Genomic DNA, 16,399 nt, shown 5'->3' on the forward strand with positions numbered 1-16,399 from the left:
TCTTCATGAGTTTTCTAACAACTATTTTTAGGAAGCCAAAATATACCAAACTTGTCTGAGGAAAGTACTACATTAATGCAATGATCAAGACATTTCACCAGGTAAGATTATAAATTCCCTTTTGACATTTAAATAACTTCTATTAAAGCATTCTATGATTCTTCACTAAAGCTCTCTGGAAAGCTGTTACAAAGAAGAATGTGATAAAATAAAAATGCTTCAGAAAGGAGAGGTAGAAAAGACAAGTATTATTACCAAATGAGGTAATATTAAATTAGCAAGTTTTTCATATGAAATAAAAGTTTTAATCAAACTTATTACAATTTAGTAGCGATATAGATTTTTTAATGCTTTCTTTCCCTTCACCCCAAATCATGTTGTACAAGCAGGACAGTATAGCATTTCAAAGTCATCTAGCTTTAAAAAATAAGTCACTTAGTTGTTCTCTAAAACAAGAGGTCATCATTCTGAATCTTTTCCATAAGAAACTCTTAATTATAAACAAGATTTATCAAATCTACATAATGTTTACTTTAAAATCTTTACTTCACTCACTATATGTTTTCTACTATTATAAAATACATTTGCCAGCAATTATTTATGGGCTATCACTATGGTGACTACAACTTAATAAATCACACTAAAAGACATTTACTTTAAAAATAGCATACTTCTGTGAGTAATACTTTATAACAGGCACCTCAAAAACTATCATAGATGTAAAAAATTAACTTTTTAAATCTATACAATTATATATTGAGGTTTCTGTATATATTATACGTGTGTACACACACACATATAAAATACATATAATTGTTAGGTTTGAAAATGAACAAAAAGTGTATTTTATCAGAAAGTCTTTTTTAAACTCAAACAATGGAAAATCCTTTAAATATTTAACAATTTTAATAAAAATTTCTGTATAATACTACGCAGTTTTATTTACACATATAAAATTTAATAGGAGTAGTGTTTAAAATTACAGAACTCCTTAGTATGTAATGGCAGTTAAGTCTGGAAAAAAACAACATTCCATTCACAAATATTTTTAAGCAATAAATATGTATTTATAAATAGTGTAAATCTGTATCAAGACTAGAAACAAAAATCACAAATCTGAAGTTTATTTCTTTGTCTATGTGCAATCCATTATCTTTGTATATGGGCTATTAATATTGAAAAAAATTATTTTGGAAACACAAATGTAATCATCATGGCCTCAAAACACACAAAAACACAAAGCAGTAAAAAACTTCCTCAGGTAATAGTACACATTTTTTAAAAAGCTGATCAAGAAGACATTTAAATTTGCTATCTTATGAAGAAATGACCAGCTAGGAAAGTGTTTTTAACTAAGGAAAATTCTGCAGGGTTAAATACAAATGAATATTAATTCATCAGCCCAGAAATACAGAGACATGAAAAAGGCTATCTTCAAGTCAGTCTTCTGTGCCACTTTGACAGTTTTGTCATATGTACACAAAACATATGATTAATATTATTTTTCTGAAGTACAGCTGAGTCAGCATGTTAAGTCCTGAAGTAGAGGCAGCACTCTGTGTCCAGTTGCTTGACATACTATTCTTGGAAGGTTGCATAGACATAGCTTTTAGTCAACAGTTTTATGAAACAGCTACAAACCCAGTGGTGCAGAAATTTCCTGAAGAGCAGAAATTATCTCATTTAATATTCATGGAACAATATCAAGATGAGGATGATAATGAAAGAGCCTAGAAATAAAAGTTAAGATTTTGTTATACAAATCCTTAATAGTGTTTGCTAGTTCATGACTATAAAAGACAGCCTTTTTATGAAGTGAGTTTACAAGACACACGAAATCTCTACAGTTTCCTAAGAGAGATGCTCTTTTCTTTGTTTTCTTTTTGAGACAGAGTTTTGCTCTTGTTGCCCAGACTGGAGTGCAATGGTGTGATCTCGGCTCCCCGCAACCCCTGCCTCTTGGGTTCAAGCAATTCTCCTGCCTCAGCCTCCAAGTAGCTGGGATTATATGCATCCACTACCACGCACGACCAATTTTGTATTTTTAGTAGAGATGGGGTTTTTCCATGTGGGTCAGGCTGGTCTTGAACTCCTGACCTCAGGTGATCTGCCTGCCTTGGACTCTCAAAGTGCTGGGATTACAGGCGTGAGCCACTGTGCCCTGTCGAGATGCTCTTACTTTATCCATTAGAACCAGTTCTTTAAGAGTGCTGCACTATTACCTCCATTTTTCATCATTTAGTGAACAACCTTTGGAATACTGTTAAGTTAACCAGTTTTTTAGATCGCTAAAAGAAAAGTTGTGTGGAAAAATAATTTTAAAGTTAATTAAAATTTCACCAGCAACTGGCTTATGAAAATGCCACAGCTAGATGACATTTAATATATTTTTCATGAGTCTTACATATCACATAATCTAGTCAAGCAAGCTCCATCAAGTAGTGCTATCAGGCTAACTCTTCTGGGAATCTTTAAAATCACAAAGCACATGAAAAAAACCCACATATTTCTTTCAGATAATTACTACAGAATAATTAAGTAACTTACATGTATATACAAAGGTTTTATAAATTATGTAAGCAGCATAACAACTACAAAATATTTTAAAACATGCAGAGATTTACAAATATAATTAGCATAACTATTCTTTGGGGGCATTCTCACTGAGAAGCAAAAATGGTAATAAACATCAGTTTTATATAGAAAAATTAACATGAAACATGAGGAAGGCTACTAATATTTTTCCTTACACAGTATGTACTGCACTAACGGATAATTTAAGTTTCTTCTTAACACATATTTATCAGTTAGCAAAGTCAAAGATCACTGCTTTAAACCCACCTAACTAAGCGTACTCACGTGTTGATCACTTACTAGTGTAAATTGATCATAAACTTGGATTAGGTCCTCTATTTTGTACTGTTCGAGCACCACAAAATTTTCCAAACTTCTGCTTGTTTTTCGTGCACAATCTTGGCAATGTACTATGTAGGTTTTCTGGGTATTGCTTTCATTAGTGACAAAAAGCAGATTAAAAACCTCCACCTATATTAAATAAATAAACAAACAAATAAACAGTACTGGACAGTGATATCTGAAATTATTTTAGCCCTTTATCCATGGGAATTCTACTTCACATGGAACTGGACAATGATTTTTGGTTAAATCCAAGTACTTAAAAAGACAAAACAAGACTATGGCTGGGAGTTTGAGACACCAGGTTTCTTTTGTAGCACATCCAGAGAAAAGGATAACATTAGGTATTTAGAGATTGTCTTTAAATAAATTAAATACTCATTATGACCATTCACTAAGGTGTAATTCACGTTTTGATAAAAATCAGTGTATTTTTATTTTACCAATAACACCAGATCATTATTTGCTTTTCACTTTTCTGTGAGAGTACTCATAGTGTTCTGTGTTTGAAGGATTGTGTTCCCCAAATGACTGAGCTCCACAGTCATTCATTTTTGATGTCTACGGCACATCACTGTGGTTAATTTTCACCAAGGCTAGAATTACAATAAAAAAACTTGGAATATGCACATAATCTGATATTTTTCAAGATAACGAAACTGATAGGTGAATAACAAAAAGTGTGTGTTTTAAGCCTCATATTAAAAAAAAGTAAAAACAAACATGTATTCATGAACATTAATGTAACAAGAGACAAAATGCCCATCTTATAGACAAAGACTGATGAGTTGCAAAGGCTCAGCCAGAATAATGGGTAACATTGAGGAATACAATAGTTTTTTTCAAATTCTAGAAAAATACATTCACTTTTCTAAAGTAAAACACCTAACTAGAATCCACTTGAGCTCATAATTATATACTTTGGTGAGTTTATACAATTTAAAAATTGCCAATGAATTTAATCAATTTATCTCAGAATTACAAACTTAAAGGTTTTACATTAGACTTTAATTTCTTAGTCAAGCATCCTCAGACTTCTGCTTGATTTCTTTAAAGTTAAAAAGTGAAATCTTCATTACCTTAAGTCATCTTTAAACAGAGTTAAAATTCCAAATATGAAGCTCTCTATTACCATCAACAGGAATAACAGTACTCTAGCGACCTGAGCTGCAAATGTAGGATTCTTCTACTTATCATAATTCCCACATTGGATCAACTGTGCTGGCAATTTTACACTTTTGAATGCCTCCTTTTTTTTTTTTTTTTCACTTTCTTAAGGTTATATTCTAGTCTAGGATGTTCATTAACACCTCCTAACACCATTCTAATAGAGTCCACACTGACTTGTTTGCTTTCTATCTCCACTTCATCCAATTATCAACCACCTTTTTTTTTTCTGAAACATATAACATAGTCCTCTGCTCAGAAATTTAAAAGCTTCATTTATGTCAGCATATATATCAAATTCCTTAAAATGCATCAAGATGATCTGCAAACTACACACACAGCCTACTCTAATGGACTTTAAGAATTTGACATCTACTTTCCAGCCACATTCAAATAACTAATTACCCTTTACTGAATATACTATTCCTTTTCCCATCCATACAATGTTCCTAAAGCCTAATGATGTTTTACAAATCTCCAATTATTGCTATTTTTCTCTGCTGCAATCAGAACATTCTTCAAGAACTCAAATGTTAAGTCTGTATGCTTGAGAGGAGAAAAACAGCAGACAAATCATTTTCCTCAGTGTTTCTGTAATAGTTTGTACATATATCCACTCTCATATTCATCAGTTAGATGTGTATTACAATGTGTTATTTATAGTTTGTCTCTGCAAGTAGAATGTAAACTTCTCCAGGGCAAGCAACACATACTTATTCTATACATCTTGTAAACCTTAGCCACAAGAGAAATATCAATAATGTATTATAAAATGAACTAAAAAGGACTTCATCCTGACCTGCCTGAATATTGAATTAAATCCTGTTTGTAGGCATCTGTGTACTTGTTATGGACTGTTCCTAGTCTAAAGCTGAGATGATTATCATTTGGATAAGGATTTACTAAATAAATTCTTCTAATATATCTAGTTAGTGAAATATCAGGTGAGAACTTAGCCTAACAGTTTTAATAGTCAATTTCAATCAAAAGCATAACATCAAAGTATAGGTAAATTTAAAATAAAGCAACAACATTCGAAACCTAGAGAATCCAAAACAAAACAACTATCAGTAAAAACAGTTACTCACCTCACAAATGCTACAGTAATGAGCTGGTTCATCATTTGTCCGCCCATGCCATATAACCTCCTTTCCTGCTGCAACAAGAGCTTCTCTCAATGTCTGACATTGCTTCAGAATTTTCAAAAGACAATACCTATTGTGGGTAAAAATTATTTATGAGAGTAACTAAATACTGAATACTGTTACTGAATTATAGGCTGGAATTTTATGATTATAGAGAGGCAAGAAGGCTGCCTATACCCTCACAAGCAGTGTATTTATATAATAGATTTTAAAACTTTGCACTACAGCAGACAATCATCTATGAATATGGTCACTATAAGATACAAAGTTAGTTCCAATATGAGAACAAAGGAAAAACAAAAGAGTATTACTTGCGAATTTTAATTTGAAAATCGTATAATAGAATCCTTCATTATTATTCACACTAACTTTTCTTATAATTTATAGTTTTCCTACACATACTTGTGAGGATAACAATATGTTGTATATAATTACATATTATACATCAAATACTGCTGATTTTCCTGTAATTTGCTGTCACGGCTCAAAACTGTCTGCTAAAGTTCCTGCAAATCTAAGGTTTTCAAAGCAGAGGTGGTATAGGTGATACTCTGAGGTACATTTCAACTCTAAACTTACCTTAAAAAGCATGATATGGGTTTAATAAAAATGCCATTAACACCATTTGTAAACATACAACCTCCTGGAATCAGGAGAGTTTGCGCTAATTTGGAGCTTGCTGCTCTATTACACTACAGGTATTGACTTGAAATTATCATTATAGGGATTACAAACCAAGTATTTAGGGAGAAAACAATCATATTATCAGTACGTAAAATTATTTTCCACATCTGTTTATTATCTTTCTTTCCCGTGAGTGTAACCATCATGGGCGTGACGCTTTATCTGTTTTGGTTTTGTAAACTGTTGTGGGACTAAATAACAACAGTTAAATTTTACAATATACATTAAATTTTACATAAATTTAAATTTACATACAATTTTACGATATACGTTAATGGCAGATTTAATTTCCTTAATTTATATTTTCTTTTTTTTTGAGACGGAGTCTCTCTCTGTCGCCCAGGCTGGAGTTCAGTGGCCGGATCTCAGCTCACTGCAAGCTCCGCCTCCCGGGTTCACGCCATTCTCCTGCCTCAGCCTCCCGAGTAGCTGGGACTACAGGTGCCCGCCACGGCGCCGGCTAACTTTTTTTGGTACTTTTAGTAGAGCCAGGGTTTCACCGTGGTCTCGATCTCCTGACTTTGTGATCCGCCCGCATCGGCCTCCCAAAGTGCTGGGATTACAGGCGTGAGCCACCGCGCCCGGCCCTTAATTTATATTTTCTTGCCATTTGTTGCTTGCCAGGTACTAGTTATGTTTCTTTACTTTTTAAATTAAAATTCCTATAAGTAACCCTGGGGCAAACTCATTAGGGATATTATATACAAAATATGGAAACCTTTAAAAACACAAGACAAGTACAGCAAGATAAGCCTAACGTGGCCTGACAAATTCCTGAAGTATAATATAAAATACATAATTTTCGGTTTGCCTTTAGCAATTATGCCTATTTAGAAACAAAGCCATATTTTTGTCGAATTTTACCAGAGCCTTATTGTGAGTTTTTGTATGTCTGAAAGAGGTGCCAGGGGACACAAGTGAAAAATTCGGTTCATGTCAAAAAGTAAGAATATAAACCACACTGGATCTGTAGCATCTACTGATGTTTTCCTCTCATCCTTCTCCTACATGATTTCACTTCTGGGTACAGGGATATTACTGCATATGTTTTCAAAACAGTGTTTCAAAACATGTCATATTTCACAGGAAAATAATGTTTCAAATTTTATGAATTTGTGTTTTTTGCAAATTCAACCATGTTTCCAAATGAGAAAATAAAGTGCCACAAAGAGGTAGCAATCATGAAGGCTTAGTACCAGACACAAGACATGGAATTGGTACATTAGATATGCCACATAATTCTCATAACAGCTCAGTGCAAGAAGCATCCATACCCATTTAACTAAGTGGGAAATGTGGGGGTCAAAAAGGGAAAGTTTGCATGATGTTATAAGGCTATTTAATTAGGGATCCAATTTCCTACATAAGTAAGCTTACTCTTACTATGTCTTCCATACTCTCTTCTCACCATTTGTCAATTTTTGTACCCACTCATCCCACCACCCTGTGCAACTGTCTTTCATGAAGATAAAATCCTTGGGGCTAAAAAAACCATTATGTTCCCCCAGACAATGAGGGTTAGTTTTTTTCTTTTTTTTGAGACAGAGTTTAGCGCTTGTTACCCAGGCTGGAGTGCAATGGCATGATCTTGGCTCACTGCAACCTCTGCCTCCTGGGTTCAACCAACTCTCCTGCCTCAGCCTCCCGAGTAGTTGAGATTACAGGTACACATCACCGCACCCGGTGAATTTCTGTAACTTTAGTGGAGACATGCTTTCACTATATTGGCCAGGCTGGTCTCAAATGTCTGCTTTGGTCTCCCAAGGTGCTCAGATTACGGGCATGAGCCACCACACCTGTATATGAATGTATAATGAAGCTTAGTTCTGTGCAGTTTGGTTCTACTTATTCCTCAGCAGATAAACTTTCATTTCCAATAATTCTCATTATTTTGACAATTACATCACAGTTTTTATTGTATTACTTTATACTTAGTTTTGAAATTTCATATAAAAACGAGGCAAAACACTACAAAGGAATAATGCTTGGTTGCTAGAACTAAACACTAAGAATGAATAGTATTTCTATAGACACTACAGAAACAAACAGTTGAATAATATTAATATAAAAATAATAATATTGTTATTATATATTACAACAGCCATTCTACAAGCAGACTCTCTGGAATGATGGTAGAGAATTATATGCCTAAACAGTGAAATCTTAAAAGCTGACTGCTGTTATATGAACAATACTGAATAACTGAATTGTGGTTACTCCATGTTCTCATGTATTCTCCTTCAAATCAATTTTTATTCCTTACCACTTTAGAAGGCAGCAGTAGGAAATGAATAAAGAACAACAATAATTTTGAAAGGTAGAGGCTTTAATGGAGACCACATAAATGAGGATCTAATTCAATTAAAGGGTAGGGAAGAATACAGAGAAAGTAATAGTATTAAGGTAAAGAATATTTAAAAGATTCAAGATAAATTTCAAGACTTGTTTTAATATAAACTGTTGGCTTTGATACAGATTTCATCTGAAGAGAACTTTTGAATATTCTGAATGGCCTATACACAGCCACAGAAATGCAGTGTTGACATTTCTTCATTTTGCTCAATTTGAATAGATTTATCCTACAACAATTACAAATTCAATTTAAAAAATATAAAAATAAGGGAAATGAACAGGCATATTGTGGCCTTCTGTTAAGGCATAAAACACCAGGAATACTGAGACTTCTAAAAGGCAACAGGATTGAGACAAAATTACTTTAAGTTTATATATTTTATCATACTCTGCTCTGAAGTGGGGAAAAAATAGAAGCTGATAAAGCTTCTACTGCACAACTGTATTAGGAATAGGATAAAAAACAACTTTAGGAACCACAGAAGCAGTAAACTCCTAGATTTTTGAAAATCCATCTTATTTATTTATTTATTTACTTTGTATATTTTAAGCTCTGGGATACATGTGCAGAAAATGCAGGCTTGTTAACGTAGGTACATATGTGCCATGGTGGTTTGATGCACACATTAACCCGTCACTCACATTAGGTATTTATCCTAATGCTATTCCTCCCCTAATCCCTGACTTCTGACAGGCCCTGGTGTGTGATGTTCCCCTCCCTGTATCCATGTGATCTTAATGTTCTACCTCCACTTAGGAGTGAGAACATGCAATATTTGGTTTTCTGTTCCTGTGTTAGTTTGCTGAGAATGATAGTTTCCAGCTTCATCCACGTATCTGCAAAGGACATGAACTCATCCTTTTTTTTGGCTGCACATTCCATGGTATATATGTGCCACATTTTCTTTATCCAGACTATTACTGATGGGCATCTGGGTTGGTTCCAAGTGTTTGCTATTGTGAGCAGTGCTGCAATAAATACGTGTGCTTGTGTTTCTATAGTAGAATAATTTATAATCCTTTGGGTATGTACCCAGTAATGGAATTCTTGGGTCAAATGGTATTTCTGGTTCTAGTTCCTTAAGGAAGCACCACACTGTCTTCCACAATTGCTGAACTAATTTACACTCCCGCCAACAGTATAAAAACATTCCTATTTCTCCACCTACTCGTGAACATCTGTTGTTTCCTGATTAATGATCACCATTCTATGTGGTGTGAGATGGTCTCCCACTATGGTATTGATTGCATTTCTCTAATGATCAGTGTTGATAAGCTTTTTTTCATGTTTCATGTTCAAAAGAACATGTGTTCTTTTGAAAAGTATCTGTTCACATTCTTAGCCCACTTTTTGCTGGGGTTGTTTTTTTTCTCGCAGATTTGTAAAGTTCCTTGTAGATTCTGGATGTTAGCCCTTTGTCAGATGGATAGATAGCAAAAATTTTCACCCATTCTGTAGGATGCCTGTTCATTTTGCTATGCAGAAAAGTTCTTTAGTTTAATTAGATCCCATTTGTTAATATTGGCTTTTGTTGTCATTGCTTTTGGTGTTATAGTCATAAAGTCTTTGCCCAGGCCTACATCCTGAATGGTATTGCCTAGGTTTTCTTCTACGGTTTTTATGGTTTTAGGTCTTACATTTAAGTCTTTAATCCACCTTGAGTTAATTTTGCATAAGGTGTAAAAAAGGTGTCGAGTTTCAGTTTTCCGCATATAGGCCAGTCTTCCCAACACCATTTATTAAATAGGGCATGCTTCCCCCATTGCTAGTTTTTGTCAGGTTTGTCAAGACCAGATGGTTGCAGATGTTAGTCATTATTTCTGAGACCTCTGTTCTGTCCCATTGGTCTATGCATCTGTTTTGGTACCAGTACCATGCTGTTTTGGTTACTGTAGTCTTGTAGTATAGATTGAAGTCAGGTAGTGTGATGCCTCCAGCTTTGTTCCTTTGGCTTAGGATTGCCTTGGCTATGCGAGCTATTTTTTGGTTCCATATGAAATTTACAAGTAGTTTATTCTAACTCTGTGAAGAAAGTCAACGGTAGCTTGATGGGGATAGCACTAAAGCTATAAATTATTTTGAGCAGTATGGCAACAACAATATTGATTCTTCCTATTCATGGGCATGGAATGTTTTTCCATTTGTTTGTGTCCTCTCTTATTCCCTTGAGCAGTGGTTTTGTAGTTGTATTTGAAAAGGTCCTTCACATCCCTTGAAAGTTGTATTCCTAGGTACTTAATTCTCTTTGCAGCAATTGTGAATGGGAGTTGACTCATGATGTGGCTATTATCAGTGTACAGGAAGAACTGTGATTTTTGCACATTGACTTTTGTTTCCTGAAACTTTAATGAAGTTGCTTATCAGCTTTAGGAATCTGGGGCTGAGATGATGGGGTTTTCAAAATATACAATCATGTCATCTGCAAACAGAGACAATTTGACTTCCTCTCCTCCTACTTGAATACGTTTTAATTTTTTTCTTCCCTGATCGCCTTGGCCAGAACTTCCAATATTATGTTGAAAAGGAGTGGTGAGAGAGGGCATCCATGTCTTGTGCTGGTTTTCTTTTACATTTTTTTTTTTTTTTTGAGACGGAGTCTCGCTCTGTCGCCCAGGCTGGAGTGCAGTGGCCGGATCTCAGCTCACTGCAAGCTCCGCCTCCCAGGTTTACGCAATTCTCCTGCCTCAGCCTCCCAGGTAGCTGGGACTACAGGTGCCCGCCACCTCGCCCAGCTAGTTTTTTGTATTTTTTAGTAGAGACGGGGTTTCACCATGTTAGCTAGGATGGCCTCGATCTCCTGACCTCATGATCTCGGCCTCCCAAAGTGCTGGGATTACAGGCTTGAGCCACCCCGCCCAGCCCATTGAAGACTATTTAAACCAACTGAAGGTAACAATGATATAAATATTCTAGATTAGTAATGAAACAAAATTTACATGCACTCTGCTTAACTGAACAACATTCATTTAATAATTTTTTCCCCCTGGAGTATTTTAACTGTGGATGTGGCTACCTTAGAAATTTAAGACATTCAAACAGGATAATGGAAGGATCTGCCTCCCAGAGAAACAGGTACCCCAGTCTGGTTTTCTTTTCCTAACTGAATACCCTTGATTTCTTTCTCTTGCCTGATTGCCCTAGCCAGAACTTCCAACACTATGTTGAATAGGAGTGGAGAGAGAGGGCATCCCTCTCTTGTGCCAGTTTTCAAAGTGAATGCTTCCAGTTTTTGCCCATTCAGTATGATATTGGCTGTGGGTGTGTCATAAATAGCTCAATTATTTTGAGATACGTTCCATCAATACCTCATTTACTGAGATTTGTAAAGGGGTGCTGAATTTTGTTGAAGGCTTTTTCTGTATCTATTGAGATAATCACGTGTTTTTTTCATTGGTTCCGTTTATGTGATGGATTACGTTTACTGATTTGTGTATGGTGAACCAGCCTCACATCCCAGAAATGAAGCCAAGTTGATTGCAGTGGATAAGCTTTTTGATGGGCTGCTGGATTTAGTTTGCCAGTATTTTATTGTGGGATTTTTGCATTGATGTTCATCAGGTACATTAGTATGAAATTTTCTTTATTTCTTGTGTCTTTGTCAGGTTTTGGTATCGAAATGATGCTGGTCTCATCAAATGAGTTAGGGAGGTATTCCTCTTTTTCTATTGTTTGGAATAGTTTCAGAAGGAATGGTACCAGCTCCTCTTTGTACCTCTGATAGAATTCAGCTGTGAATCTGTCTGGTACTGAGTTTTTTTTTGGTTGATAGGGTATTAATTAATGCCTCAGTTTCAGAACTTGTTATTGGTCTATTCAGGGATTCGAGTTCTTCCTGGTTTAGTCTTGGGAGGGTGTATGTGTCCAGGAATTTATTTATTTCTTTTAGATTTTCTACTTTACTTGCATAGAGTTGTTTATAGTATTCTCTGATTATGATTTGAATTTGTGGGATCAGTAGTGAGCTCCCCTTTATCATTTTTTATTGCGTGTATATGATTATTTTCTCTTCTTTATTAGTCTGGATAGTGGTCTATTTTATGGATCTTTTCAAAAAATCAGCTCCTGGATTCATGAATTTTTTGAAGGTTTTTTTGTGTTTCTATCTTCTTCTGTCCTGCTGTGATCTTAGTTACTTCTTGTCTTCTGCTGGTTTTTGAATTTGTTTGCTCTTGCTTCTCTAGAACTTTTAATTGTGATGTTAGTGTGTCGATTTTAGATCTTTCCTGCTTTCTCCTGTGGGTATTCAGTGCTAAAAATTTCCCTCTATACAATACTTTAGCTGTGTTCCAGAGATTCTGGTATGTTATATGTCTTTGCTCTCATTGATTTCAAATAACTTCTTTATTTTTTCCTTAATTTCGTTATTTACCCAGTAGTCATTCAGGAGCAGGCTGTTCAGTTTCCATGTATTTGTGGGGTTTTGAGTGAGTTTCTTAATCCTGAGTTCTAATTTGATTGCACTGCGGGGTGAGAGCCTGTTAAGATTTCCATTCTTTTGCATTTTCTGAGGTGTGTTTTACTTCCAATTATGTGGTCAGTTTCCAAGTAAATGCAATGTGGTGCTGAGAAGAAAGTATATTCTGTTGATCTGGGGTGGAGAGTTGTAGATGTCTGTTAGGTCTGCTTGGTCCAGAGCTGAGTTCAAAGTCCTGAATATCCTTGCTAATTTTCTGTCTTGTTGATCTAATATTGACAGCGGGGTGTTAAGGCCTCCCACTATTATTGTCACTATTAGTGTGTGGGAATCTAAGTCTCTTTGCAGGTCTCTAAGAACCTTCTTTATAAATCTGAGTGCTCCTGTTATTGGCTGCATATATATATATTTAGGACAGTTAGCTTTTTTGGTTGCATTGATCCCTTTACCATTATGTAATGCTCTTCTTTGTCTCTTTCCATCTTTTTTGGTTTAAAGTCTGTTTTATCAGAGACTAGGATTGCAACCCCTCCTTCTATTTGCTTTCCACTTGCTTGCTAAATCTTCATCTTTTTTTTTTTGTTTGTTTTTTGAGCCTATGTCTCTGCACGTGAGACGGGTCTCCTGAATACAGCACACTGATAGGTCTTGACTGTCTATTCAATTTGCCAGTCTGTGTCTTTTTAATTGGAACATTTAGCCTATTAACACTTAAGGTTAATATTGTTATGTGTGAATTTGATCCTGTCATTATAATGCTAGCTGATTATTCTGCCCGTTAGTTGATGCAGTTTCTTCATAGTGTTGACGGTCTCCATAGAATTTGGTAGTTTTCGCATAGTTGGTTCCAGTTGTTCCTTTCCATATTTAGTGCTTCCTTCAAGAGTTCTTGTGAGGCAGGCCTGGTAGTGACAAAGTTTCTCAGCATTTGCTTGTTTGTTAAGAATTTTTTTTTCCTCCTTCGCTTATGAAGCTTAGTTTGGCTGGATATGAAATTCTGTAAAATTATTTTCTTTAAGAGTGTTGAATATTGGCCCCCACTCTCTTTAGGGTTTCTGCAGAGATATCCACTGTTAGTCTGATGGGATTCCCTTTGTGGGTAATCTGACCATTCTCTGTGGCTGCCCTTAATATTTTTTCCTTCATTTCAACCTTGGTGAATCTGATGATTATGTGTCTCGGGGTTGCTCTCTCGAGGAGTATCTTTGTGGTGTTCTCTGTATTTCCTGAATTTGAATGTTGGCCTGTCTTGCTAGCTTGAGGAAGTTCTCCTGGATAATATCCTGGAGTGTCTTACAACTTGGTTCCATTCTCCCCCCATCACTTTCAATCAAATGTATGTTTGGTCTTTTCACATAGTCTCATACTTCTTGCAGACTTTGTTCATTCCTTTTCATTCTTTTTTCTCTAATCTCGGCTTTACGCTTCACTTTAAAGTGAAGGAGGGGTTGCAATCCTAGTCTCTGATAAAACAGACTTTAAACCAACAAAGACGGAAAGAGACAAAGAAGGGCATTACATAGTGGTAAAGGGATCAATGCAACTTTAAGTTGTCTTCAATCTCTGATATGATTTCTTCCGCTTGATCGATTCAGCTATTGATACTTGTGTATGCTTCATGAAGTTCCCATGATGTTTTTTTCAGCTCCATCAGGTCATTTACGTTCTTCTCTAAATTGGTTATTCTTGTTAACAATTCGTCTAACCTCTTTTCAAGGTTTTTAGCTTCCTTGCATTGGGTTACAACATGCACCTTTACCCAAAGAAGGTTATTTCCTACTTTCTGAAGCCTACTTCTGTCAATTCGTCAAACTCATTCTCTGTCCAGTTTTGTTCCCTTGCTGGTAAGGAGCTGTGATCCTCTGCAGGAGAAGAGGTATTCTAGTTTTTGGAATTTTCAGCCTTTTTGGGATTTATCTAAGTTTGATCTTTGTTGATTTATCTAAGTTTGATCTTTGATGTTGTTCACCTTCACATTGGGTTTCTGTTTGGACGTCCTTTTTATTGATGTTGATGCTGTTCCTTTCTGTTAGTTTCCCTTCTAATAGTCCCTTCTGTTGCAGGTTTGCTAGAGGTCCACTCCAGATCCTGTTTGCCTGGTTTTCACCAGCGAAGGCTGAAGAACAGCAAAGACTGCAGCTTGCTCCTTCATCTGGAAGCTTTGTCTCAGAGGGGCACTTGCCAGATGTCAACTGGAGCTCCGCTGTATGAAGTGTCTGTCGACCCCTGCTGGGAGGTGTCTCCTAGTCAGCAGGCATGGGGTTCAGGGACCTACTTGAGGAGGCACTCTATCCCTTAGCAGAGCTTGAGTGCTGTGCTGGGAGATCTGCTGCTGTTTTCAGAGCCAACTGGTAGGGAACTGTTTAAGTGTGTGCCCACAGCTGCCCCTTCCCCCACGTGCTGTGTTCCAGGGAGATGGGAATTTTATCTATAAGCCCCTGCCTGGGGCTGCTGCTTTTCTTTCAGAGATGTCCTACCCAGAGAGGAGGAATCTAGAGAGGCAGTCTATAGCGGCTTTGTTCAGCTGCAGTGGGCTCTGCCCATTCTGAACTTCCCAGAGGCTTTGTTTACACTGTGACGGGAAAACTGCCTACTCAAGCCTCAGTAATGGCAGACATCCCTCCCTAGTAATGGCAGAGATCCCTCCCTACACCAAGCTTGAGCGTCCTAGGTTGACTACAGACTGCTATGCTGACAGCAAGAATTTCAAGCCAGTGGATCTCGGCTTGCTGGGCTTTGAGGGCTCTACTAAACTAGACCACTTGACTACATGGCTTCATGCCCCCTTTCCAGGGGATTGAACTGTTCTGTCTTGGTGGCCCTTCCAGGCTCCACTGGGGGCATGAAAAAACAAAACAAAACCAAACAAAATGAAACAAACAAACAAACAAACAAAAAACTGTAGTTTGGTGTCTGCCCAAACGGCCACCCAGTTTTGGGCTTGAAACCCAGGGCCGTGGTGGTATAGGCACCTGAGGGAATCCTCCTGGTCTGCGGATTGTGAAGACTGTGAGGAGAGCATAGTATCTGAGCTGACTGCACCATTCCTCATGGTACAGCCCCTCACGGCTTCCCTGGGCTGGGGGAGGGAGTTCCCTGACCCCTTCCTGGGTAAGACAATGTCCCACTCTGCTTTGGCTCGGCCTCTGTGGGCTGCACCCCCTTTCTAACCAGTCCCAATGAGATGAACAGGGTACCTCAGTGGGAAAGGCAGAAATCACCTGTCTTCTGCATTGATCTCACTGGGAGTTGCAGACCAGAGCTGTTCCTATTCAGCCATCTTGCCAGCCACCTCCTAGAGTCAAATCAATCTTATTTCTTAAGACTTTCTTTTAGTTGTTTGGATACAAGAATGTATGAAAAGGCATGGAATAAAAGTGGCTTCTGCATTGAAAGAAAAGCCTAAATAATGTTTTGGGGCAGAATAGGTAATCAAGGAAATGACCGTGTTCTTGGGAACCTACTGCAACAGGAGTGATCTTATAGCCAACACAGTAAGCCTTAGCATTTGCATTGTCATTGAGCTCATTCAACCTAAGCTATCTTCAGTAGAACTTCTCCCTCTAAAGAGCACGTACATTTTGATTTTATGTACATCTGAAGATTTTACCTATCCTCAAATGACCCTTTGCTCATTTTAATACAAAAAAAGCACACCCATGGGTAGATTTAAGATGCTAATGAGACATGTGACATATGAACAAGTACCTACAGTGCACC

General features: G+C 36.7%; 1 protein-coding gene across 3 annotated transcripts in view; it reads right to left on the reverse strand.

Annotated features, from left to right (window-relative positions):
• Positions 1 to 226: 226 nt before the first annotated feature.
• The window catches only part of LOC111535634 (histone demethylase UTY), a 227,888-nt gene continuing 211,715 nt past the window's right edge, over positions 227 to 16,399 (reverse strand). For all 3 annotated transcript variants that reach the window (XM_026451718.2, XM_026451717.2, XM_026451716.2), the window contains 3 exons: positions 5,172 to 5,298; positions 2,875 to 3,045; positions 227 to 1,730 (listed from right to left, as the gene is read on the reverse strand). In XM_026451718.2, coding sequence (XP_026307503.1) covers positions 1,704 to 1,730; positions 2,875 to 3,045; positions 5,172 to 5,298 — 325 coding nt within the window. In that variant the 3' untranslated portion in view covers positions 227 to 1,703. The remainder of the gene's footprint in view (positions 1,731 to 2,874; positions 3,046 to 5,171; positions 5,299 to 16,399) is intronic.

Source organism: Piliocolobus tephrosceles, chromosome Y (genome assembly GCF_002776525.5).
Source record: "Piliocolobus tephrosceles isolate RC106 chromosome Y, ASM277652v3, whole genome shotgun sequence".
Taxonomy (NCBI): Eukaryota; Metazoa; Chordata; class Mammalia; order Primates; family Cercopithecidae; genus Piliocolobus; species Piliocolobus tephrosceles.